General features: G+C 44.5%; 2 protein-coding genes across 3 annotated transcripts in view; one reads left to right on the top strand and one right to left on the bottom strand.

The window, feature by feature from the left end:
- SBF2 (SET binding factor 2) overlaps window positions 1-22522 on the bottom strand; it is a 238717-nt gene extending 216195 nt beyond the window's left edge. Inside the window, exons 1-4 of one of the 2 annotated variants that reach the window (XM_083724282.1) lie at window positions 22477-22522; window positions 19000-19050; window positions 990-1205; window positions 232-389 (exon numbers count right to left, since the gene is read on the bottom strand). In XM_083724282.1, the coding sequence (XP_083580408.1) occupies window positions 232-389; window positions 990-1045 (214 nt within the window). In that variant the 5' untranslated portion in view covers window positions 1046-1205; window positions 19000-19050; window positions 22477-22522. Of the gene's footprint in view, window positions 1-231; window positions 390-670; window positions 732-989; window positions 1206-18999; window positions 19051-22476 lie in introns of those variants that run through there. The other variant, XM_083724283.1, reaches the window with a different exon arrangement.
- On the top strand, window positions 20661-23911 carry ADM (adrenomedullin). Its single transcript, XM_083726044.1, has 4 exons — window positions 20661-20815; window positions 21479-21577; window positions 21810-22010; window positions 22514-23911. Exons 2-4 carry the CDS (start codon window positions 21480-21482, stop codon window positions 22821-22823), a joined length of 609 nt encoding a protein of 202 aa, XP_083582170.1. The 5' UTR covers window positions 20661-20815; window position 21479; the 3' UTR covers window positions 22824-23911.
- The last annotated feature ends 308 nt before the right edge of the window (window positions 23912-24219 follow it).

The following is a 24219-nucleotide window of genomic DNA, read 5'->3' as shown; positions in this document are numbered from 1 at the left end:
ACACACCCGCTCTCGCCTGCCAACCCTGAACCTCGTGAGAGGAAATGCAACGCTCTCCCATGATGTGCCCCCCCCAACCGCCCTTTAACCGCCACCCCGCTTCTGTCCACGAATTTATTAATCCTCTCCAACCTTCCCACCTCAGTCCCCCGTCTCCCCAGCCCCGGTGTACAAGGAAGCCATGTCCCTCCCCTCCCCGCCGACCCCACCACCGCCAACAGCCACACCTACCTGTCTTCTCGTGGTCGTAGCCCACCACAATGAAATAGTCTGCCAGCCTGGCCATGGCTGAAGAGAGCCTGCCTCGGGCCCCGCGAGCCCCGCCGCCGCCGCTGACACCGCCGCCGCGCCCGGGAAACTCAGCATCCTCCCCGCGGCGCCTGCAGCTGCTGCACAAGAAGAAGGAGCAGCACCTCAGCCATGTTGGACGCCCAGGCTCGCAGTGCGCCTGCGCGCGCTCCCAACCCCCCCCAACTCCCAACCGCCGCAACGCCGCTGCTGTACTACGACCTCGCGGGGGCAGGGCGGGCGTTTGCGGGGTTTACAAACACCACGCGCCGCTGCCGGGCGGCTGCAGCCCACGCTCAGTGGCGTCAGAAGACGGGAAGGTCTGGGGGGGGGGAAGGCGGGCAGGGGTTTGGGGACGGGCGTTTCCCTCCCTCCCCCTCACTATTGTAGTGGTTTGCAGCTGGGTGCACGTTTGCGTGTGGCGCTTTGCATGCGGCGACTCGGGTGCATGATGGACCCGTCGCCTGCAAAAGCCGCAGGACGGATGGCGCCCTGAGGCATAAAGCTCAGCCCAAGCCTTAGCCCGGTGCTTCCTTCCTGTTTTGGAAATTCAAATTAATACAGGGCGCGGGGAAACTGAGGGCGGCGGAGCTTTCGAGCCGCTCCCCCCTCCCCCGAGATTCGCGAAATCTCCGGCGAAAGTGTGTCCCGCAGGCTTTCGGGCAGACTTCGCTTCCGCTTGCAAAGTGCTTAGGGCTCACCCGAAGGCCTTTTTCGCTCCTGCTGTTCGGAGCCACTGTCTGCTGACTGTGCGCATGTGTGAAGGGCAGCTTTAAATTGCTTGCGTTAGGTTTCCGAACCCATTCATTTCCGTGAGGTAGATTGTAAACTGCGTTCCAGCCGTCCTGCATTTGGGTGTCCTCCGGCTATCGTTTCTCGTAGACATGTTTTGAAATGACATGTTCACGGTTTCGCTTCTGAGAAGAAATGTCTTACTCAAAAGTTATTTACTCCCAAGTAGCAGCCTAATCCTATGCAGATTTAGTACATTTAAGCCTACTGAAATCATTTCCAGACTTGCATTAGGTTTTAATTAAGAGCAATTTAAAAGAGTGTTTTAAAATAGCACTAAAACACAATAACTGAGGAGTAAGCCAAATGACTTCAGTGTTTCTGTTCTTGAAGGATGGACATGAATATAGAGCAGCGTTTCTCAAACTTGGGTCTCCAACTGGTTTTGGACTACAATTCCCATCATTCCTGACCACTGGTCCTGCTAGCTAGGGATGATGGGAGTTGTAGTCCAAAAGCAGCTGGAGACCCAAGTTTGGGAAACCCTGATACAGAGGATATGAAGCCAAACACTGGGTTGGAGCCAGACATGACCCATTGAAATCAATGAGTCTACTCAAAATATGGCAAAGTCTAGATTCAACCCCATGTGAGATTACATTATTGAACTCTACAGAATTCATGGACTTCCCCACACGCAAGTATCGCATGGTTACAGTTTGGAGCTGCAATCCTATATACACTTACCTGAAAGCAAACACTATTGAATTCAGTACCCCTTACTTTTGAGTAGACATGCACAGGCTTGTGCTGTTAATGAATCTGTTTAGTGTTTCAATTCTAGATGCATTCTGTAGTTTTTCGGGACAATTTAAATCAAGTTTATTCTGAATTTACTGCCTAGACAATGAGTTTAAGATTACAGATTTAGTGATTTCTAGGGAATTTACTTTAAAAAGCTTGTAAGGGAGGGTAATGTTGGTGCAACAAAATCATTTAGAGCGTGCTCTGATACGTAAATGTGGTCAGTAAAGACCACTCCATGTTTAATTTATGTTCCCAAAGTGGCAACCAGAACAATACTGTGATGGGAACTGAGCAAGGTTCAACTTTTGCACAAGTGATAGAGGCCTATGGCATATTCCGCAGATGATGGGATTGTTCAGAAAACCACATCCATATGGCTGTCATAATGTTGGCAAGTTTCACTAGGAAGACCTGCTCTTTTGTTTGGAAACTCCATGCCAGCATTGCACATTCCTGGAAGCTGCTCATACTGGTATGGAGACTTTCCACCCAATCGAACCTGCCCATGTTGTGAGTTACTCACATACCTTATGGCAGCTGCATGGAGCCCACAGCTGTGGCTTCTTTTCAGCTGCAACAACTTCACCACCCCAAATAATGCAAAAAATAGATCATACACAACATGGTTCTCACTAGTTCAGCATTTTGACACTTGTGAACATCAGGGTTGTAAGGTCTAATGTGAGGTGTTGTATTTTACTTCCCATGTAATTCAAATTATCCCATCAACACATATAGCCATGCAAGTCTACACTGGATAAACTGAGATTATGACACACCACAGCCTGGCTTATCTTCTTTTTACACGTTTTGCAGGTCATGAAATAAGCTACAATTCTGAAACCCTAGATCGTTCATAAGGGAGGGAAATCACAACTTGATGGCTTCATTCTATCCTTAGCAAATGTGCAAATAGTTGTGAGTCAGCATTATGCAATTTGTAGTTTACCACAAAAATAAGTACAATAAAAATTCCAACTACTCTGGCAGAAAAGTCTTCTGGAATAGATCCATTGTTAATCTGTTAGACTAGGATGAGCAAAATATAAAAGGTATAATAAAGCTACTTCTGCACGTAGAAAACGGTGTGCAGAAGAGCTCCTATTGGATGTGATTTTAACACTTCATTTCCACTGCTGCCCTCAAGCTGAAATTGTGTTAGGCATGTTGCAGTATACTCAGTAAGTTAAAACCCACACCATATATGAACCAAGTCAGTGTTAGAAACTGAGATATGAAAGCTAGGAGCTAAATGACACCTTAAACCAGGCTTCCTCAACCTCGGCCCTCCAGATGCTTTGAGACTACAATTCCCATCATCCCTGACCACTGGTCCTGCTAGCTAGGGATCATGGGAGTTGTAGGCCAAAAACATATGGAGGGCTGAGGTTGAGGAAGCCTGCCTTAAACCTAGGTTATGGGTACAACAACGAAATGTCTAGGCGTGCTTTGTTATAACAAGAATACAAAGCTGAAAATGAATGAACTGCAGGTAAAATATGTTCATTTTTCACATGGTCTACTCCTTCTCTGCCCACCCTCGTAACATTCTTAAGAGGGTCTCTTCTCTAGTCTTCAGAAAGTAGCTGAAAGTGGGAAGACAGAAAAAGGTCCTCCTTTCCTTCTACTCTGCAGTTTTAATCTGAAATCTTAGGTGCAGTACTGTGCCCAGAGCTCAGAAACTGCTCGCACTAAGGAAATTCCCTGCCGCAAAATGCACCTAGAACAATGGAAGTTTCGAACACTGAACCAAGTGTCTGCCTGGAGGGGCCATAGCTCAGTAGTGGAGTACATGCTTTGCATACGAAAGGTCCCAGGTTCAAACCCCAGCTTTTTCAGGTTGGGCTGGAAGATAGCCCTCTCTGAAACCTTGGAGAATTGCTGCCAGTCAGTGCAGACTATACTGAGTTAGATGGACCATTGATCTGACCTGCTATACGGCAGCTTCCTTTGTTCCTCTTGATCTCAGCCCATCTTCCCTCCATGGGCGTAGCCAAGGGGGGGAGGGGAACAGCTGCCCACCCCCCAAATAAAAATACATAGCTGACAGAGGTTCTGCCCCACCAACAAAAATTCTTGCTATGCCCATGTTTCACTCCACTTCATGAAATGATGCAGCATAAGAATGGTGTTTGGGATATATGTAAGTGAGACATGGGGAGGGCCTTGGCTTATGGAAACAGCTGATTAACTGCAGCACTCCTAATACAACTACAACTTCAGCTTAACACCAGAACAGGAAGGAACAGGATGGTTACAATATGTTCTATAAGGAGCTCCATGGCACTCTTGTTTCCTGTAAACCATTTAAGATGCTGTCATCTTGAACTAGTTCAATCCTACTGAAGTGTGAGGCTGAGTAGAACTTAAATGAAAACTACTCCTGAATGAATTAACTGTAGATGACATTCATGATTCTGCTGAAGGCCAGTCACACACCTTTGAAGACCTAACTGCTATATAAATGCAAAGTAAGTTGGATTCAATTGTTTTAGGTTGTAGCTTATAGATATAAATATAAATATGGCACATAACACTCTTTTGGAATTTAAAGCAACAAATGGTATTTTCACAGTTGCCACAGAAATCGCTATATAAATGTCATGCATCTCCATGAAGCCACAAGTCCCTGTTGAGTTTTCTCACTTCTAAATCACTCCACAACTATCTTTTAGAGGCCACACATGCCTAGAAGGCCAGCTTGAATGTTTCGTCTTCAGTAACAGCACTAAAGCAACCACATCCACAAACTACTTAAGATTTATTAATTGTGCTTAAACCATTTTAGTCATGTTAAAGTCTTTCAGCTTAAGTGCAAGCCCATTGCAAAGAGATTAGTGCTGAAGGTGGGGGTGTGGAAGAGAAAGTGAACAGTAGCAATTATGCTAGTCTTTATGTATGACTGAGAAGCTTTATAGACATGCTTTTCTTAAATGAGGGTACCTCCAGATAATCCATTAACTGAGCATTTTGATTTGCTTGCATGGAGGTTTGCTGATGATTATAGTTTGTTACCCGCCCAAAGACAGGAGTGCCTGGCGTGCTCTGGTCCATGGGGTCACGAAGAGTTGGATACGACTAAACGACTAAACAACAACAACAACAACCCGCCTTATTCCCCAAGGTCCCAGGGTGGGCCACAACAACTAAAATACAAAATATTAAAACACAATATTATACAATATTAAAAGCAGTTTAAAACAACCTAAAATCACAGAAATAAGATATACATCTCAAGTGTCAAAACCCAAGATAAAGCATTAACCAAAAGCTGTATAATTAGTATGCCAAATGCACCTCTGTGGAGGGCAAAAAGCCGAGAATTAAATATAAATTATTAACAGATGCAAAAGAAAGAGGAGGCTTTGCCCTGCCAGATTTGAAGTTATACTATGAGGCATCATGTCTTTGCTGGTTAAAAGAATGGATAAAACTTAAGAATACAAAATTATTGGATCTAGAAGGATTTGATAACAGATTTGGGTGGCACGCGTATTTATGGCAAGAGAAGAAAAAAGGTCACAAATCGTTTGAGAATCATATTTTCCGGAAATCGTTAATTGAAGTATGGGACAGATATAAAAACATTTTAGAAATGGGGGTACCACATTGGTTATCCCTATTAGAAGCCATGGGAGTCAAGAAAATTAATATGAGGAGTGATTGGATCACTTATGGAGACTTGGTGGTGAAAGAAGGAGGGAAATGGAGATTGAAACCATATGAGCAAGTAAAAGAATATGTATATGATTGGCTGCACTATCATCAGATAAGTGATATTTTTAAAAAAGAGGTGAAAGAAAAACGGTATAAAGAAAAAGACTCGAAATTTCAAACAGAAATTGTTAACAATGATTGTAAGATACTTTCAAAAATGTACAAAATCTTACTGGAATGGCACACGATGGATGAGGAAGTCAAAGCGGTAATGATTTACTGGGCCAGAGATTTAGGATATAACATAGATTTGGAAGATTGGCAAAAAATATGGAACGAAAATTTAAAGTTTACACCATGCATTACGTTAAAAGAAAATGTGATGAAAATGGTTTATAGATGGTATATGACACCAGTTAAATTGGCAAAAATGTACAAAACTAGTAACAAATGTTCGAAATGTAAAGAGAAAGAGGGTACATTTATTCATATGTGGTGGGAGTGTAAGAAAGTGAAGGGGTTCTGGGAAATGATATATAATGACTTAAAGAAAATGCCGAAATATAGCTTTGTAAAGAAACCAGAAGCCTTCTTACTGGGAATAACCAAAAATCAAATAAATAAGAGAGACTGTAAGCTTTTGGAAGATTGGAGAACAAAACTAATAGACTATGCAGAACTGGACAAATTAACTAGGAAAATCAGACTTCAAAGAGACCACAAGTTTTTGGAGGACTGGGGAAAATTCAGAGAATATTTGAAAACTGTATGTGAGGAACACACAACGCTAGTGTGCTTTAAAGAAGCTTTGTGAAAAAAATAAGGAATATTGCAAGAATGTAAATGAGTATAAAATATTTTATTGATAGGCGATACTACAATTAAGGAATGCGAGGATACAAAATTAATTATGGATGATTGTCAGAGGAGTTGAGGGAAGTTCAATAAGCTAAAATAAGTGATGTGATATGTGGTATGAACAGAGATGTTATGGAAAATTCAATAAAAATCTATTATAAAAAACAACAACATGCACCTCTGTGGAAAGAAAGTTTCACAACTTAGGGGATATCACAGAGAATGCTCTTTCCTGGGATGTCAACACCCAAGCTTCTGAGGGCAATTTAACACCCTCTGCCAATCATAGCACCCAAGAGGATCTGTAGGGAAGGAGGTGGTCTTTCAAGTATTTATATCTGGTCTTTACTGAGCACTCCTGAATTTCTTGAAGGAAAGTTATACAACAATGTGCATCCATCCTGAACTCATCCTGATTTGCTTATTTGCTTTATGATCTCACACTTTTCAGGGCATTCTCTTTCAGTTTTTTGACTACCAAAAAAAAAAAAAAAATCCACTTAAAAACAACAACAATCAGAATGGTTGTGCCAGGGTGAAACAATACTTTAAGCCCCTTTAATAGAGCAAAAATAAATTTCACCTATGCATTAGAATCCCTCAGAATACTGACAGTCAGGTATCCTCGGAGGTTTGGGTATTTTTTACAGTAGGAGTTCTGAAACAATACTTCAGGAAAATGTCAGGGTGTTAAAACAACACTTAGATGATCCCAGTTAACACACAGTTAAACAATTTAAACCCAATAAAAACATAAAATCCATATATTAAAACTGATAGTAGAATTTCAACATTTCTGCAATGAAATGTAGATAACCTTCCCATGCACTCCCTGCTCTCCTTGTTATGGCCCAGAATTTGGTGGATTGTGACCTACAAATGTCTATCTTTAAAATCCTCACCAGCTATAAATATATATACATATTGGGTCATTTGCTTATTGGAAGCTCACAGAAATGTGCTTTTAATATTTTGCTGATGCACTGCTTATTCAGTACCGCAATATGGACAACAAAGGCCTCTTTAATGTAGCCCCCCTGAGCTCATTCTCCAGAATGGAATTTTTACGTGCCCAAGAATTTCCAGGATGTTTCCTGTTTACGTTTTCCTCTTGCCTGAGTCTAGCAACATACCCCACTGGGAGAAGGAGGAGGAGGGATGCACGTTTCTACAAACTAAGTGCGGCAATCAAACACACCATGCAGAGCTCACATGCAATGTGAGCTATTATTGCACTGGTGTGATCTGTCCTCTTAAGTATAGTTTGAAGGAAAGCACTAATAAAACAGTAGTGGGCCTCATTCATCACTCAGACTATTCTTTTGCAGTAACTTTATTAACTGTACTGAAATGTCTCTTGTCGTAAAGTATGCAGGAAGATCTGGTGTGTGGGAGGGACAATGTAGGAAAGCCCAAATTCCACAGCACAAGTAACCAGAGAGCGCTTTAAGTGCAGAAACAGTACAAGAGAGAGTGTTGCTCAGCAGATCTTTGAATGAACAAAGTACAGTGGTACCTCGGGTTAAGTACTTAATTCGTTCCGGAGGTCCGTACTTAACCTGAAACTGTTCTTAACCTGAAGCACCACTTTAGCTAGTGGGGCCTCCTGCTGCTGCTGCGCCGTGTGAGCACGATTTCTGTTCTCATCCTGAAGCAAAGTTCTTAACCTGAAGCAATATTTCTGGGTTAGCGGGGTCTGTAACCTGAAGCGTATGTAACCTGAAGCGTATGTAACCTGAGGTACCACTGTATTTGAGGAATATCATTTCTTCATTGATTTATTTATAACGTTTATCAACGGTTCATTAAAGCCAATATGTAATAACACCAACAATTCTTAAACACCAATAATAAACAATCATGAGGAACTCTAGACTTTAAGAAACTCCACATTCCACACTTTAAGAAAGCTGACTTCTAAAACTTCAAGAACAACTGGGTGAGACTCTATGGTCAGAAATACTCAAAGAGTATTCAGACGACACAATGATGTCACACACACAACACAAGCCAGGCCCATAGCTGTCAACTGTCCCCCTTTTTTAAGGGAAATCCCCTTATTCTGAATAGGATTCCTCGCAATAAAAGGGCAAAGTTGACAGCTATGCCCAGGCCCCCTATAATCTCAGGGACAATATGGCATCTCTGCTACAAGATCAAGAGGGCTTGTTGGAAAACATACCAGGAACTCAATTTTCTCAATGCAGACAAATTATGTTGTTGTTCTATATAAAACAGGTGTTGTCTCAATGCATCTTTTGCTTTGTGCAAACCTAGGCTAAATAACTGTTGCAGTGAAAAACAACAACAACAACAACAACAACAACAACAGACATTAGTGGCTTTCATCCAACTGCTTTTGTGCAAGTAAAGCAGAACTTAAGGAAGCAAACCCCTTGGAGCTAAATTCAGCTAAGTCAATACTGTAGTTAAATGCCCTTAACTAGGGCTACGTGAGAATGGAGGAGAGACCTACTTTAAACTGCAAAACGGCACTTGAAACACAACCTGGTACAAAAAAACTAGGCTGCACAACTTCCAGAGGGTTTAAATTTGCCTCAGTCCAGATTTGAATACCATAAAGTAACTGAGCTAAAGTTTTAGCTTTAAAAACTTCATGGACTGCAAGAATAAAGTTATGGCCTTTTGTTCAAATGTTTTAATACTCTTACCTGTTCAATAAATTGTTTATCTAAATACCTTTTGGGTGATCTGTATTATTCAGAACATACCTTTACCTTGATTTGGTTTAATTTCCCATAAAATATTCTTTTCGACAATATCCAGAAAATGTGTCCAACATCTCATCAGACTCACTTTTGTCTGGGATAGAATTACATACAATTAAACAGAAATATTTTTGGCGGCCATCTTGGGGACACAATAAGTTGGTGACAATAGAAACTTAACAGTGTTGTTTATATAGAGATTGAACAGACAGGAGCAAAGATGCAGCCCTGCTTAACCCCTTTAGTAAATGACACAGGATCTGTAAAATATTCATCCATAGTGCAATGTACTTTCAGGCATGTATTATTATACAGATGTTTAATGAAAAAGAGGTCTTTTGTGTATAAGCTCACGAAGCCAATTTCCCCCAAAGATAAAGAAAAGCTGCATACAAAGCACCTTTGGGTTGGTTCGCCCCCTTTTTCATATTTGTCAATCAAATCTATAGTAGATCTACTCTACCTAAGCCTTGCTGGCAAAATTGTTTCCTCTTACAGTGGTACCTCAGGTTAAGAACTTAATTCGTTCTGGAGGTCGATTCTTAACCTGAAACTGTTCTTAACCTGAAGCACCACTTTAGCTAATGGGGCCTCCCACTGCCGCCACGCCACCACTGCGCGATTTCTGTTCTCATCCTGAAGCAAAGTTCTTAATTTGAGGTACTATTTCTGGGTTAGCAGAGTCTGTAACCTGAAGCGTCTGTAACCTGAAGCGTCTGTAACCCGAGGTACCACTGTATAGCCAGTTGGTTAGTTTATTATGCAGGTGATTTGCATAAAGTTTGCTCATTACACATCACAAGCTAACTGGGCAATAATTTGCTCAATCAACTTTGCACCTTTTAAATATATAGGAACAGTACTCCGGGCTTACAGCAGTGCTCCAGAACTCTTTTTTTAAAGAAATAAAATCTGCAGAAAGAAAGCAGCATCTTAAAAAGAAGGCATGCCCCACTTTTTCCTCACTTAGGAGGGAGTAGGAGATGATGCCTGCAGTCTACAGTGGTATTGGGGTAAATTTTGAAGTACAGTTGGAGCCCCCATAGACCCACCCCTGAAGGGGAGTCGTCGCTTAGGATCAGCTGCCAATGACAGGCAAGTGGATAGGCAAAATATGGTGCAGCAGCTAGAGTAGTAAGAGCTGGGGTCACATTATTGATCCACCATGAAGCTCACTGGGTGACCTTGGGCCAGTTGTTATTGTTTAGTTGTTTAGTCGTGTCTGACTCTTCGTGACCCCCTGGACCAGAGCACGCCAGGCCCTCCTGTCTTCTACTGCCTCCCGCAGCTTGGTCAAACTCATGCTGGTAGCTTCGAGAACACTATTTTCTGAATTAACTGACCTAGTTAATAAAGGAATCATGTGCTAGACCTGATCTATCCTCCAACCCCCTGAGCATACACCATGGGCAAATACTGCTGCATCTGATGACATGCTTATTCCTTTTGTGAACAAAGTACTGGAACTATGCTCCCTGCCCACCCACCCCGCATGTTCCTACTTCACCACACCACTGGCTACCTATGACACATATGTGCATGATGTAAAAGAAAGGTAGGGAACTTCTTTCACTCCATGGACCAGATCTTTATCACTCCTCACCTGTGCAAGCCAACCTAGGTCACTACCCACCCGTCAGTCATCTGCAATTACCTTTTGGGGAGTAGGTCACCTCAAATCTGACTGGACCTATCACCGTTGTCACTGGACCTTAGTTGCATTTGGTTAAATCTACACAGATTGTGACATTATAACTTGATATCATTATGGTGCCACACGACAGCTGTTTTTTAAGTGTATGTTTTTTCTTCTTCAAAGCCTTCTTGTATCTATCTTTTCAGGTGCAGAAGAGTAACAGAAAGTGCTAATCTGACACCTGGAAATCCTGAATTCCAAATATGATAGTGGCACAGAACAGGTGGGAAGTCTCATAGGCAGATGTCACTTTAAATCCTGCTGGGGGGTGATGGCAGATCTTGTCTTCACTATCTCTTCTGCTTAATTCTCTGTGACCTTCTGCTTAAGCATCTGGGTAACACTCTGGGAAAAGTGCCACTCTTCAATAGCTAAAAGTGCCTTGGAGCCTAGAAGGACTAAAGACAATGATTTCAGATTGCTATTAATAGATGGCAAAAATGAAACCTCTTTGGTCTTAGCCATGAGAGTGCAATTGGCTTGTCAGAAACTGCAAGCATAGTGCTGGTGTTTGGATGTTGTTTGACAGAATGACTCGAGTGTATGCTAACAATGCACATGGAAGGTGCCATTTACATCTTAGGGCTGTTTCACAGGATACAAAATACATTAAAATGAAAGGGAAGTCTTTTCTCATTACTCTAACTGCGAATTTTCTGAACTGGTTGAGGACAGAAAGCTTCCATTTTTTTAATACCGCAAATGCTATCAAATACTTTGGAAGTCTCGGTGCCACTTTTATGTATAAACATACAGAGGAAATGTTTTATTCTGTGTAAACAATTCCAAACAATTTAGTAAAACTGTTCTGAATCCTAGAAGATGAAACAGACCAGTTTCAAAAGGTCAGTTGTCTTAGAAGCAACCTCTATTGTTTCCCCAAGGTTTAATTTTAAAGAAACAGCCTGGGTTTTTTTAAAAATGATATCATCACTTTAATGATCACCCAGTACATCAGCAGCACTTCAGCTCATCTGCACATTTTCCAGTCACAAATGAATACTTATTCTGCTTTAATGCGGAAACTTATTCTGAAATCATACTACTTTGTGGGTAGTAAACCAATAACCTCTTTCGGTCTTGGCAAAGGGCAACCTTAATAATTGAGGAGAAGGAAATCCATTAAGACACCTTTCCCTGTCTTGCTTGACAAAGTGCACCTGTCAAAATTTCACTTCCACAACAACTGTCAAAGTACAGAAGTCCTTGATCAAATCTCCTGTTTGTTCAATTGATGGATTTACTTTAAAGCAGCTACAGAGGGCTCCAATTCTGATTAGAGCTCCTCATTAATTCTTTGTTCCCAGTACTATTTCCCAGCCTAAAACTGAAATCCTTTACACTAGGGTTGGCCAGTGCTGTTTTTCTAGAAAAAGAGGTGCTGGAACACACCATGAACATCTCCCTTGTTCTCTTAGAATGGCAATGGCACCCAGTGGAGAGGTACTGGAACTGAGTTCCTGTCAGCTACTATGGGGCTAGCTAATATGGTTCCATGATTCATATATTGTTGGGCTCTAATTCCCATCAGCTTCAACCAGCATGATCAATGACCCGAGATGATGGAAGTTGGAGTTCAACAACATCTGGAGAGCTATCCCTTGGCTATCCCTGCTTTACACTTACCCTGAGAATAAGTTCCATTCAACTCAGTAGGATTTACTAAATGCTATTAGCTCTTACTGGGGAAAACATACAGGTATGTGCATTATTCGTATACCCCCCCCCACCCCAAAAGCAACACAGGACCAATAGCTTCAGGAAAGCAATTTAGAGTGGAAAAATGTCTTGGAGGGGACGGTAAAACACATGCTGCTCTACTACCACAAATTGGAGTCCCCTCCAGTTGCTTTTTTAAAAAATGGACTTATGTTCAGCAAAGGCATATGCTTGTTCATATGTTATAAAGTTTTTTTTTTATTCAAGGCATTATTTTATATGGAAGTCAATGTAGCACATACAGACCAATCTTATGCATGGTTATTCATAAATAGTAATTCATATATATGTTCAATGGAATGTACTTCTAGGTTAAGCACACTGAATTATAGAATCCAAATGGAAAGGAGCATAGTTTGTCAAAATTTGCTACTGAATAATAGGGTAAGTTACTATGAAAAATTATTTTCTAAACAAAAGCATATTCTAATCTAAAAATAAACAAAGTTGTTTCAAAGCAATTTTTCTCACCATGCTTATAATGCCATTAATTGTAGTGAATGCATTAACCCACTGTGGATTTATTAAAGCATAACGTCAGTGATTTATAGAGTCAGTGTTTTCTATATTAAATATATCTGCCACATCTATATTGCTGCTGGTCTTAGGCACTACTGAAAATATTTCGTAGATTTCTTGTTTCATGCCTTCACACAATGCCGGTATTTTGGACTTAATTGTTGAAATACTAACTTATAATCTAAATATTCCTCCAATTGAGACTTAGAGTTACTAATGCACAATATATAGATTCCAATAAAATTAATCAATACAATTATTAATCAGGATAAATAAACCTGTAAAGATTGTTGTCCTGGACAAGACTTGCTTCCAACATAGACTTCTTAAAATATTTCCTTGTATTTTATTATTGCATAGTAATATCTACCCATACCAGTGTGGAATACATTGCTAGTTTTTTAAAAAGTCAGACCTTTCCTAATGGTAACTGTGTCTGGTGTGTGTGTGTGTGTGTGTGCGCGCGCGCACATGTGGCTAAATTTACAATAGCTTGTATTTCACAGACAGTAAATTAATGGGGTAATATTTTTCAGGTCATGTGAAATTTTTTACTTAGGGCCTAACGGCTGAAACTTTTAGTGGGAAATGTAGGGGTTGTAAATTCTATAATTACAAAACTATAGTGTACACTGTCATTGCTTGACTGAAATAGAAAAGGATTGAGCAACAATAATTATGAATTATACAATACAGCCTTCCTCTGAAGAATGAAAGGAACAAAGAACATTTCTTTCTCTTCTGAAATCCAGAGACATTTTTGAGGGGGAATACCGCAACCATTTAATCATGTACAACAAAGGGCCATAACTATAGCACTGAAACTACAGGAGGTATTTAAGAAGGTGATGCATATTTATCACATTTATCATCTGACCATCTCATGGGGAGAAATGAGGGAGAGGAGATTTAGCAAGGTCAAAAAGCACACAATGCATGTAAAGCAATGAGCAAGCATTTCTTACATCTTATTCACTTCCTGGCTATTTTTCTATAGAAAACTCTGTCAGGGAAGTACCCCCGCAGACCATCTCTTCTCTTGGGTGTGTGGAAGGATGCAAGTGTGCTCCGTTGTATAGCATTTTTCGCATTGCAAATCTTTTTCCTTCTTCCGCAGAATTCCATGGATCACATTTGTTACGTTGACTTCTATAGACAAGGGTAATGTGGAGGGTATGTACTTCCTTTCCCACAGTCTGGGGCAGGGGTTAATTTCAAAACTATTTTTCTGATTGCTCTCCAGAAGTAGCTCTTTGGCCAGTGTCCTGCAAATGTAGATGAAATTGAATCCAGGCAAGATGGAAATGACATTGGTTAGGAATTCCAATTATAATTGCAGGCATGAACCTACTATTGGTCAGTCAATGATTAACAGTTTAGTGCATACCTTACAACAGAAAGCATGGCACAATAATCATACCTTCTAATAAGCTGACATATGACATATGTAAACAAAGCATTTTCAGACTTATAGTATAAGTGAAATATTTAAAATGTGGATTACAGGGGTGTTCTGCTGGTTTGCAGAGAAGCAGCGTATTAGCTCTAGAGTTTAGAGCAAGAGGTAACAGAAAGCAATAAGCAGGTAGCAGGGACAAGTCAGAGTCAAGTTCAGCAGGACCTAGGAGAGCTCCCAGAGCCAACAGGCATTACTCTAATGAAGGCCAGAGCCAAAATTAGCTTTAAATAGTGGAGGCACCTGCTGACTGCCCAAGCACCATTTTGCAGTTGTGAGCTGGCAGAATCCCTTAAAGGGCAGAACAGAAAGTCTTGCTTTCCCGATATGCCTTCTGTCTTTTTACTCAGAGGCTTACAATGAAACAAGGTGGTGGGCAGTTTCCTTTCACATAATTTATTGGAACACACTGGTGGAGAAGAGGCTTTGGGCTATTCATTCAAAATGTCTCTGGCCTTGAAGGCTGAGTCAAAGTCTTCTCCTTGAGGCTGAGCCATGGATTGCTTTCCCCTTGAACAGGTCCTTAGCAGTTTTGAAGAAGGCTGTGTCTAAGTTATGCTTCTCTTGACTTGCATATGATCGCCGAAGAACTGATGCTTTTGAATTATGGTGCTGGAGGAGACTCTTGAGAGTCCCATGGACTGCAAGAAAAACAAACCTATCCATTCTTAAGGAAATCAGCCCTCAGTGCTCACTGGAAGGACAGATTGTGAAGCTGAGACTCCAATACTTTGGCCACCTCATGAGAAGAGAAGACTCCTTGGAAAAGACCCTGATGTTGGGAACGATGGAGGGCACAAGGAGAAGGGGACGACAGAGGACGAGATGGTTGGATAGTGTTCTCGAAGCTACCAGCATGAGTTTGACCAAACTGCGGGAGGCAGTGGAAGACAGAAGTGCCTGGAGTGCTCTGGTCCATGGGGTCACGAAGAGTCGGACACGGCTAAATGACTAAACAACAACAACAACAAACCCCACAAGCTTCTGTGTCTCAGGCATCTAGGTACATAAACGTTTTAAGGGGAAAGCAGTTGTGATGCCCAGTCATGCATTCCTCCTGTGTATTTTTTTAAAAAAGAAAATACAGCCACGGGGGCTGCAATTCACAGCAGACTGCCAGTGCAGGGGAACTGCCTTGCCCCCACCACAAGTGAGCACCAAAACATCTCCACACTGTATACCTTGGAAAAGCTGTTTCAGAAGCAAGTTTTAGTGGAAAAACTGCCACAGGAGAAAGGGTTAAGAAGCTCTTATTGACACACAACTCAGCATCATGTGTAGTTTAGCCCTTAGACTGTCACTCAAATAGAAAGATCAGTGTGTGAGATCAGAGACCTCCGCGGAGGAGAGCGAAGCTGTTCCATGCATGCATCAGAGATCAAGGGCCTGGAACTGGTTACTGTATCAGCAAGATAAATTCGTTAGAATCAAGACTGGATGGTAAGACTGGTAACCTCAAACCACTCCTACCTCTTTGAGGATTTATCTCAGTATAGTCACTATCTGATAATTGTGGGCTTAATCTGGAGATACTGTGTGTAAAAAGTGTGCTGCATATAACAAATACCATATGTGGTACTTTGATGTAGATACACATTGATTGCACGCAGTCCAACTATCTGCACTGTGTCAGACTTGTGTTCTGTTGATCCACCCATGATTCCTTTGTTACCTCACAAAATGGCATCTCGTGTTAAGTTTCTGTACACATAAAAATGTGAGCATTTTCAGAAACCATAGGACTTAAGCTGAATGAATGAATAAATATACAATGTCTTGCATACATTGCTGTCCTTCCACCATGGTTACCTTGGCCTGCTCCTGTTTCCTATCTATCCATGGGGTTGTGTCCAACAAAGTCACCCCATCTGTACAAGAACTTCTGCTTTTGAAATAAAACTTCCCCCTCCTCTTCTTCCCCCATGTGCATTGCAGCCCAACCCCCACATCTGCTCTGGAGGATTAGGGAGACCCACCGAGAACAGATTTGGGGTGTGTGCTGAGGAAGGAGATGGGGGGGGGGGAATTATATTGTGATACAGCACATGATTTCACCCTCTGCCATCATTACAAAACAAATTATTTGAGAAATGAGACGGAATACATACTGCAAAAGTTGCACAGGTTTTTGGTGCAGAACATAGATTTGGAAAAGGTGATTTGGTTCCTCAGTTGTGTAGTAAGTAATATGAACTATTGTCCCTTTGCAAAAAGTAATGATGCATGGCACCTTTTCAGTTAAAAGATGCCATATGAACTTTAATTACAGTTAATAGCACTGGCAACACTGCACATGTCTTACATTAGATATGGGAAACTGAGGGACAAACAGGGAAGACACTAGGACACACAGCCTTAAAAATTCCAAGCTTCATAATATTCACCATGGCAATATTGTTCTCGACATGTACCTAAGCATGTATATATAGCCTGTCCTTCGAAAACATTTCCACTGTTGTTGTCTCTGGTTGATCTTATGATGCTGCTTATAATATACTAACACAGTAATGTTTGCAGTTTTTTTAGTTATGATGCAAGCCATTTGGATTATTGCAATGCCTTATTGCAGCTGCCTTTGAAGATTGTTTGGAAGTTGCCATTAGTTCAAAATGCAGTTGATTTGGAATTACTGACTTATTAGACTGCCACTTTTGAGATTGCTCAACTGGCTCTTAGTCTGTTTCTGGGCACAATTAAAAATGCTTGCACTGAAGTGAACTATGGTGACTTAAAATGCTTTAGGACCACAAGTACCTTAGCAGTTGCCTTCATCTACCCAGAGCCTGCACAAAGCTGAACAGATGAAGATGGCCTCATAGCTAATAAGTACCTGAAGGATTAGTGTTGTGTGTTAGCTTTGGGGGGATTAACATTATACGAGGGTCCTCCACTCACACACGGCAGATTATCCTAATAATCAAGGACAAACTTTTTTTTTGGTAGTTTTTATTGAAATTTCCAATGTTGCAATGCAATATAATACAAAAGAAAAAGCAGAAACAAAGTAAGGCAGAAAGAACAGAGGGCAGAGAAGTAATTGTATCTACTGCATCATAGATAAACCTTCTTTAAATGGAAAAATGAAAATATGGGTAGGAAGAGAGCAGAGGTGTTGATAAAGTTAGTACACTTCGAAATTTCATGCTGCTGAGAAGTGGCCTGTTATCTTAACATACTCATGAATTGGCATTGCTGGGTGTGTTGAAAATATCAACAATTAATTATTTATCACATATCTTCAGTCCATCTAGAACTCTTCCAGAACTGTTTCTTGGAACAGCTCAGATGCTGCTATTTCCCTTTGATGCAGAAATTTATAGGTACTTTCCTAAATTTAGAGAAACATGTGGTCTTAGATGGAAGCTCTTTTCAAACAATATTTATTTATTGTATGCATATCCTGCTCTTCTTACATGGATCTCCCATCCAGATTGTGGATTAAGTCCACACCCACTTGGCTACAGCCTCTGATATTCCCAGAGCTTCAGCTTACTGGAAGTTAAGAGAAGCAATAACCATTTCCTTAAACATTTGCATTGTCTCACAGAAAGGATAGCATTGTAATTTTGTTGTAGAAATCAAGGAATTACCCAACTAGAAATCACCTTTTTGTATATGTTGGTTGTCGCTTCATTATTCAGCTTCATTTTGTGTTTCTCAAAGTCTAGTCAAGTGGTGGTTATCAGAGATACATAACTACTATTGACACTATATTGGCCCCAGAGTATAAATGATACAAAATAGATACGGTAATCAATCTTCATGAAGCCAAACAAAGTTAACTTCTAAGAGTACAGTGGTACCTCGGATTACATACGCTTCAGGTTACATACGCTTCAGGTTACACCAGTGGCGTAGCGTGGGGGGTGCGGGGGGGGGGCCGGCCGCACGGGCGCAACATCTGGGGGTTAGGGGGCGCAAATCCACGGGTTAGGGGGCGCAAATTACTTGCCTTGCCCCGGGTGCTGACAACGCATGCTACGACTGGGTTACACACTCCGCTAACCCAGAAATAATGCTTCAGGTTAATAACTTTGCTTCAGGATGAGAACAGAAATCGTGCAGCGGCGGCACAGCAGCAGCAGGAGGCCCCACTAGCTAAAGTGGTGCTTCAGGTTAAGAACAGTTTCAGGTTAAGAACGGACCTCCGGAACGAATTAAGTACTTAACCCGAGGTACCACTGTACTGTAACACAAAAGCATACCGGTACATATACTTACATGAAAGAAACAACACCCCACACTGATACTATGCAGGTCTAGCCAGAAGTTAAGTCCCACTGGGCTCAATGGAACTTGCTCCCAGGAAAATTGGTACAGGATTACAGCCTTCACAGGCTGACTCAGTTTTATGCAGCTTCATATGTACAAGATATATTGAAGTATCAGAATGCAACTGCTAGGCCTGTATTTTTTAAAAGGAATAAAGTGCTTCACGTTGCCTGGAAAGGGTCCTTACTTTCAGCGGCATTTACTTTATCCAAGTTGCTCCCAATTCTTGCTAAAGGTACGCCGCACTCCTCTGCCGCAAGTCTTACCTTGCCTGAAGAGTCCCTTCGCTCGCTGCTCAAGAGGCAGCTTGCTGCTACCTGGAAATAAAAGCTGCAGTTACCTCACAGCACAGCAAAGCTATCAAGAGAGAAAGTTCACACATGCACAAGATGCTAAGACAAGTAGCTGGACGTTAATGGGTATGTGCAAGCTATGCTCTGGAGCACCGCATCTGTTCGCCTCCACAGACTTTCCAAGCAAAGGCAGGAGAGGCAAAGGAACTCCCTGAGCGCTGCTGGCAAGGGAGGAATCACCTTTCTGCCACTGAGTCATTCGAGCAAGTGAAGGGAAGCCTCGATCCTCTCCATCCCCACCCCTCTCCCAGACCCATGGCATGCCACGATTGCTACGGCAGGGCAGGGCGACGCGGCGCATCTGTCCGTGCGCGCGTACACCTGCTGGCTCCAGCCGCTCACTTCTTCGCAGAAATGCCCTGGGGGAAAAGAAAATGCCCCGGGATTTTTTAGAAAATCTATTTTTAGGTCTTTGAGATTTCTTGGCAGTGAAGGCACTCGAAGGAAACTCCCGCGCGGGGAAACTAAAAGAAAACCACCCTGCTCAGAGATTTGCGCTGATTTGCAGGCGCCCGGGAGAGAGATCCAACTGGTTCAGTCTGGGCGAGCCGCTCCAAGAAGCCAGGAGGCTACGTGTGCGAGGGAGCGTAAGCTTTGCGGCTGGAGAAAGATCGCACAGGGCAGGAGAGGAGCAGCGGTGAAGAGAAAGCTCCTGTGCAAGGGAGGAATCTCATCCGCGCGGCTGATATCCCGGCGTAAACAAAGTGCTACATGTCCGTCCCTTTCTCCCTAGCCATTGCAAAATAGTCACAATAATAATCCTTCCCACTGTTCAGGTATCTCCCAGTTAAAAAGCAAATTTTGCAACTGATAAATATTTGGCCAGGAGTTTCTTCCAGCCTTTACAGTTTGGACGTGTTGGTCTTTCCTCCGAATATGATTACTAAGGACAACCCAAAGCTCTGGGTTAAGATTAGCTGGCTCACTAATCGCGCTTCTTTGATGATAAGGCACGACTGGCTTGGTCGTTTCTCGCCGCCAATTCTGTAACTATAACCACTTCCACCAATATTTTGGTGCATCTTGGCTGTAAACTGCAGCTTGCAGCATAAACATAGTTCGGGAGGGAGAGAGGACCGACAGGGAATAGGTCTGCCAAGATTGCTACATGAACCTCCATGTGCAGTAGTACTCTACCTCTGGGTAACCGGGTGCTGGAGGGCAAACAACTGGAGAAGTCCGTCGCACTCATGCTCTGCATAGGGGCTTTTTTCTTTCTTCTTCTTCAGAAGCCCCTACTGTAAAGAGAATGAGAGACCAGTTTGACCTCGCTGGTTCGCTCTAGCGGGGCTGACTAAGCTGAAGGCCCAGCACCCGCGCCAGGGCAGCGCGGCAGCTCCGCTAGATTTCGCCGGGGGCACAACTCGTGTCACTCGCGGGCCGCGTATGCCCGTTGACATGCCTGACCCCAGGCGATTCCGCCGAGAAGCGGTGCAAAGTGGCCTCGTTTCCAAGCGTCGCCTGCCCCCCGCGGCCTGACTAATCCGCACCCGAAAGTCATACCTAGCCCCGCCCTCTGCCCCCCCCCCGCCTCCCAGGCGCTGCTCTATAAAAGGGCGCAAAGTTGAGCGCTGAACAGTCAGTAGAAACTTCAGTGGCGCGCAGGACGGGCTTAGAGCAGAGGAGCTCTTGGGAGGAACTGGGATACCTTTATATTTTGGGGATTTACCGTCAAGCAAGGATCCAGTGTGCGCACAGCCGGACTTCAGTGGATTATCTTCGCTATCAGGTCTGCGCTTTTCCTCGCTCGTTAACTGGATGGGGAAAGGAGCACGCAAGGAGGGGAGGGGGTCGACAGCAGAGCTGGCAAAGTTTTGCGTCTTTAGCACATGGGAAGGGGAGGTTCGGGTTACAAGTCAGCGGCCCCGCTTTGGAAACTGGAGGGACTGGCGCGGAGTGAAAGGGGTTGCGCTTGAGTTGATCTCCACGCCGCGCGGTGTGGGGTGGGAGAGGGGGAGAGAGCGCAGCCGGCTTGAGAGAGCGCTGCCTGCATCGAAGGGCATGAGAATCAAGGTGTTGTTCGTGACGCGCTGGAGCCTGGGAAAAGGGGAGCTTAGCCTTCACCTTTCTGAGCAAATCGAAAGCTTGACAAATGTGCACGCGGGAGACGAGGCCCCTTGGGTCGATTCTGCCGTGATGAATGGCTGAACAAATATTGGACGCGAGCGTCACGAGTCCCCGGTGCTCCGGGACAGGGCGGCGCAGGGAGGGCAGAAGGAAGGAGCACCCCTCCCGGGGACCCCTAGTTAGTTGCCCCCCGAGCAAGGCGAGAGAGAGAGAGAGAGAGAGAGAGAGAGAGACGGTGCGTGTGTTGTTGCGCGTCTCCCCACCACACCCGCCGCCCTTGGAGGAGGAAAAGGCTGCTAACACCCCCTCTTCTCTCCCTGGCCAGGATGAAAGTGGTTTCCCTCGCCCTACTCTACCTGGGCTCTGTCTCCTTCTTCGGGGTGGAGGCTGCCAAGCTGGACATCGCGTCGGACTTCAAGAGAAAGTAAGTAGCCGTCGTCGGAGCTTGTCCCACAGGGGGAGGCAACATCTTCGAGGGCCCCGAGGGAAGCGCAGAGCGGAGGCGCTCCTCCTCCCCGTACCCTCGCCGAAACGCCTGCGCTGCAACCTGCCCTCCGAAGGCAGGAGTCCCCTCGCGCGGGCTGGGTTTCTTCCCCCTCAGCGCCCCCTTCCTTCCTTCCTTCCCTCTCTCACCGGCCTCCCCTGCCTCTCCTCAGGTGGAGCAGCTGGCGAGCCCGGCGGGACGGGCCGGTGCCACCGCTCACCGCGGCGCAGGCGGCAGCCCTCGGAGAAGGCAAGCGCCCCGTAGACAGTCAGGCGGCGGCAGCAGCAGCAGCAGCAGCAGCTGAGCACAGGCCGGCGCTCACGGCGGCCCAGGCGGCTGCCGGAGTGAAGAGGCCCACGCGCAGCCTGGACAGGTAATTATCTGACTATTATTATTCTTCCCTCATGGGGCTATTACTGCTGAGGCGATCGCTGGAAGCAGCTTGTTGGGGGGCGGGGAGAGTGAGCAGAGGGCTTTTGGCGGGAGAGCGCAGGCTGGGCTGCGGGGAGGGCGCGCAGAGTTCCCGCTGGGGGACGCCCCTTCGGAAGGGGCCCAAAGCCACTGACAGCAGCGCGATCCTAATCATACGTTTGCTGCGCTCGGCGGTTTAAGGACTGGAAACAAACCACGTGGTAGTGGTGGGGGGGGGGCGGAAAAAGGAAGAGGAAAATGCCTTGTGAAATAACCCCGGCTGGGCTAGCTGCCCTTCTGAGGCGACAAAGCTGCTCTTCCCCCTGCCACTATTTCCGTGGAGCTGCAGCTCCCATGAGCCCCAATGGGTAAGGGACGATGGGAGCTGTAGTCCCGTCCAGCCAGGCGGCTGCGGTTTCCCGCCTGACCTCGCTGACTCCCGCCGCCTTCTCTCCTTCGCAACAGCCTCCGCGCGAAGCGCAACCAGGCGCCCAACATCCAGACCTGGAGGGAGATGTGCGGGTTCGGGACGTGCACGGTGCACAACCTCTTGCACATCATCCACCACTACATGGACAAGGACAAGGACGTCTCCGCCCCTCCCCAGAAATTCGGCCCGCAGGGCTACGGCCGCCGCAGGAGGCGCTCGCTGCTGGACACCGTCGCCGCTGCCGCCGCCGCCTCCTCCAGCGGGAGAAGCACACGGACAGCGTCCCGCCTGCTGGCCTTGCTGCGGGAAGGCGGCTCGGCTGGGGCCCTGGCCCAGCAGCCCTAGCAAGCGAGGGCCGAGACCTGCTGCCCGAGGGGAGCCTTCGGCGCTCGGCAGGCGGGGAAAGGGGGCTCGCCCACCTTCAGGGATCCGGAGGCTACCGGCAGGAACGCGGGAGGGAAGGCGGGCGGCGGCTGAGCCCGTGCTGCGCCTGGAGGGACGGAAGTGGAATGATGAAACTGTGCAAAAAAGGACCTTTCCCCTCCCTTGTGTGGTGGTGAGCTTTCGGTGGTGACGGGCTCTTCCCTTCTGCTTCCCATAGACTGTCTCCCGCTTCTCCTCCTCTCCCCCTTCACACGGCAGGGAATTGGCGACCCGCAAGCCCCTCTCTGGGCAGGGGCTGCTGTCTTATACTTGAACGGCCTGGCCAGGCGAAGTGCAATGGACTCGGTGGGCGCGAGCGGCTGAGCAGGAATGAGTGGCTGGGTGGATGTTTGCATGAAAGGAATGCGCCGTATTTAAAGAATTGTCTCCTGTCCTTGTATTCTTTTTAACTACAGAGTTATTTTTATATGTTATATATATATATAACAATATATATATTGTGTATGGGCATTTTTTTTTACTCCGTTATTTTTTTTAACATTGAGAATGTCAACCTTCGTCTTCATCCTGGTGGCACCATAACCATTTTTCTTTTTGGCGAGGCACAATGCATTTCCATGGGAGGGTTGTAGAGGTAGCAAGATTTGTTGTACACAATCTATTTATGAATGGTGGTATATTTCATGTTAACGCTCCTATTCTAAACAAATCTTCTGTGAAGTCAGTCCTCTTGGTTTCATTGGGGTTAACTACTAAGCACGCTTAGGACTGCAGTCTTATTGTAAATCTCCAGTTTTGGTTAGAACTGGTATGTGAAAAGTGCCTTTCTGCAACCACATAGTACAGCATTGGGGTGCAAACTACTTGGGGTTGGGGGCTTGCCCCCTTCTTGTGCCACCTACAGTTTTCATTTTGTCTTGGTTTGTCTGGTTGTCATATTCTTTCCTTGTTTGCCATGGTTTATCACATTCCGGACTGGTAAAAAAAATGTATCACTGTTCTCTCCAGGGGCAGCATGTGAAAATAAAATAAACATTATCACACAAAAAGTTCCTGATTGGTGTTTTTAGATAAAACCAGTGAACTTGGCACAGGGGGGAGCCTTGTTATTTACTCAGTTTCCATCTTTAGAATCAGATGGATTTAAAACTGCTAAACAGCAGGTAATTTGTCATTCTCCACCAAGCCAGGACTCTGAGCCAAAATTGCCCCAAATATGTCCAACCTAATAAACATCATAAAGTCATAATAAATGCTTTCAAGTGAAGACTCAGGGCTGTTGAGGCAACTCCAAGGTCTCCAGTCCTTATACATGTTTCAAGTGAAGCTGAAACATGTCAGAGCTTGGATTGATCAT

This window comes from Podarcis gaigeae, assembly GCF_964106915.1.
Source record: "Podarcis gaigeae genome assembly, chromosome: 1".
In the NCBI taxonomy this organism is placed as follows: domain Eukaryota; kingdom Metazoa; phylum Chordata; class Lepidosauria; order Squamata; family Lacertidae; genus Podarcis; species Podarcis gaigeae.
Note: the sequence above shows the minus strand (reverse complement) of the source record. Positions and strands in the feature narration are given on the sequence as shown.

Excerpts from the sequence above, each read along its gene's own strand:
- ADM (XM_083726044.1), top strand. The coding sequence starts at position 21,480 with ATGAAAGTGGTTTCCCTCGCCCTACTCTACCTGGGCTCTGTCTCCTTC. Across the intron at positions 21,578-21,809 it reads GCGTCGGACTTCAAGAGAAA|GTGGAGCAGCTGGCGAGCCC; the intron begins GTAAGTAGCCGT and ends GCCTCTCCTCAG. Across the intron at positions 22,011-22,513 it reads CCCACGCGCAGCCTGGACAG|CCTCCGCGCGAAGCGCAACC; the intron begins GTAATTATCTGA and ends CCTTCGCAACAG.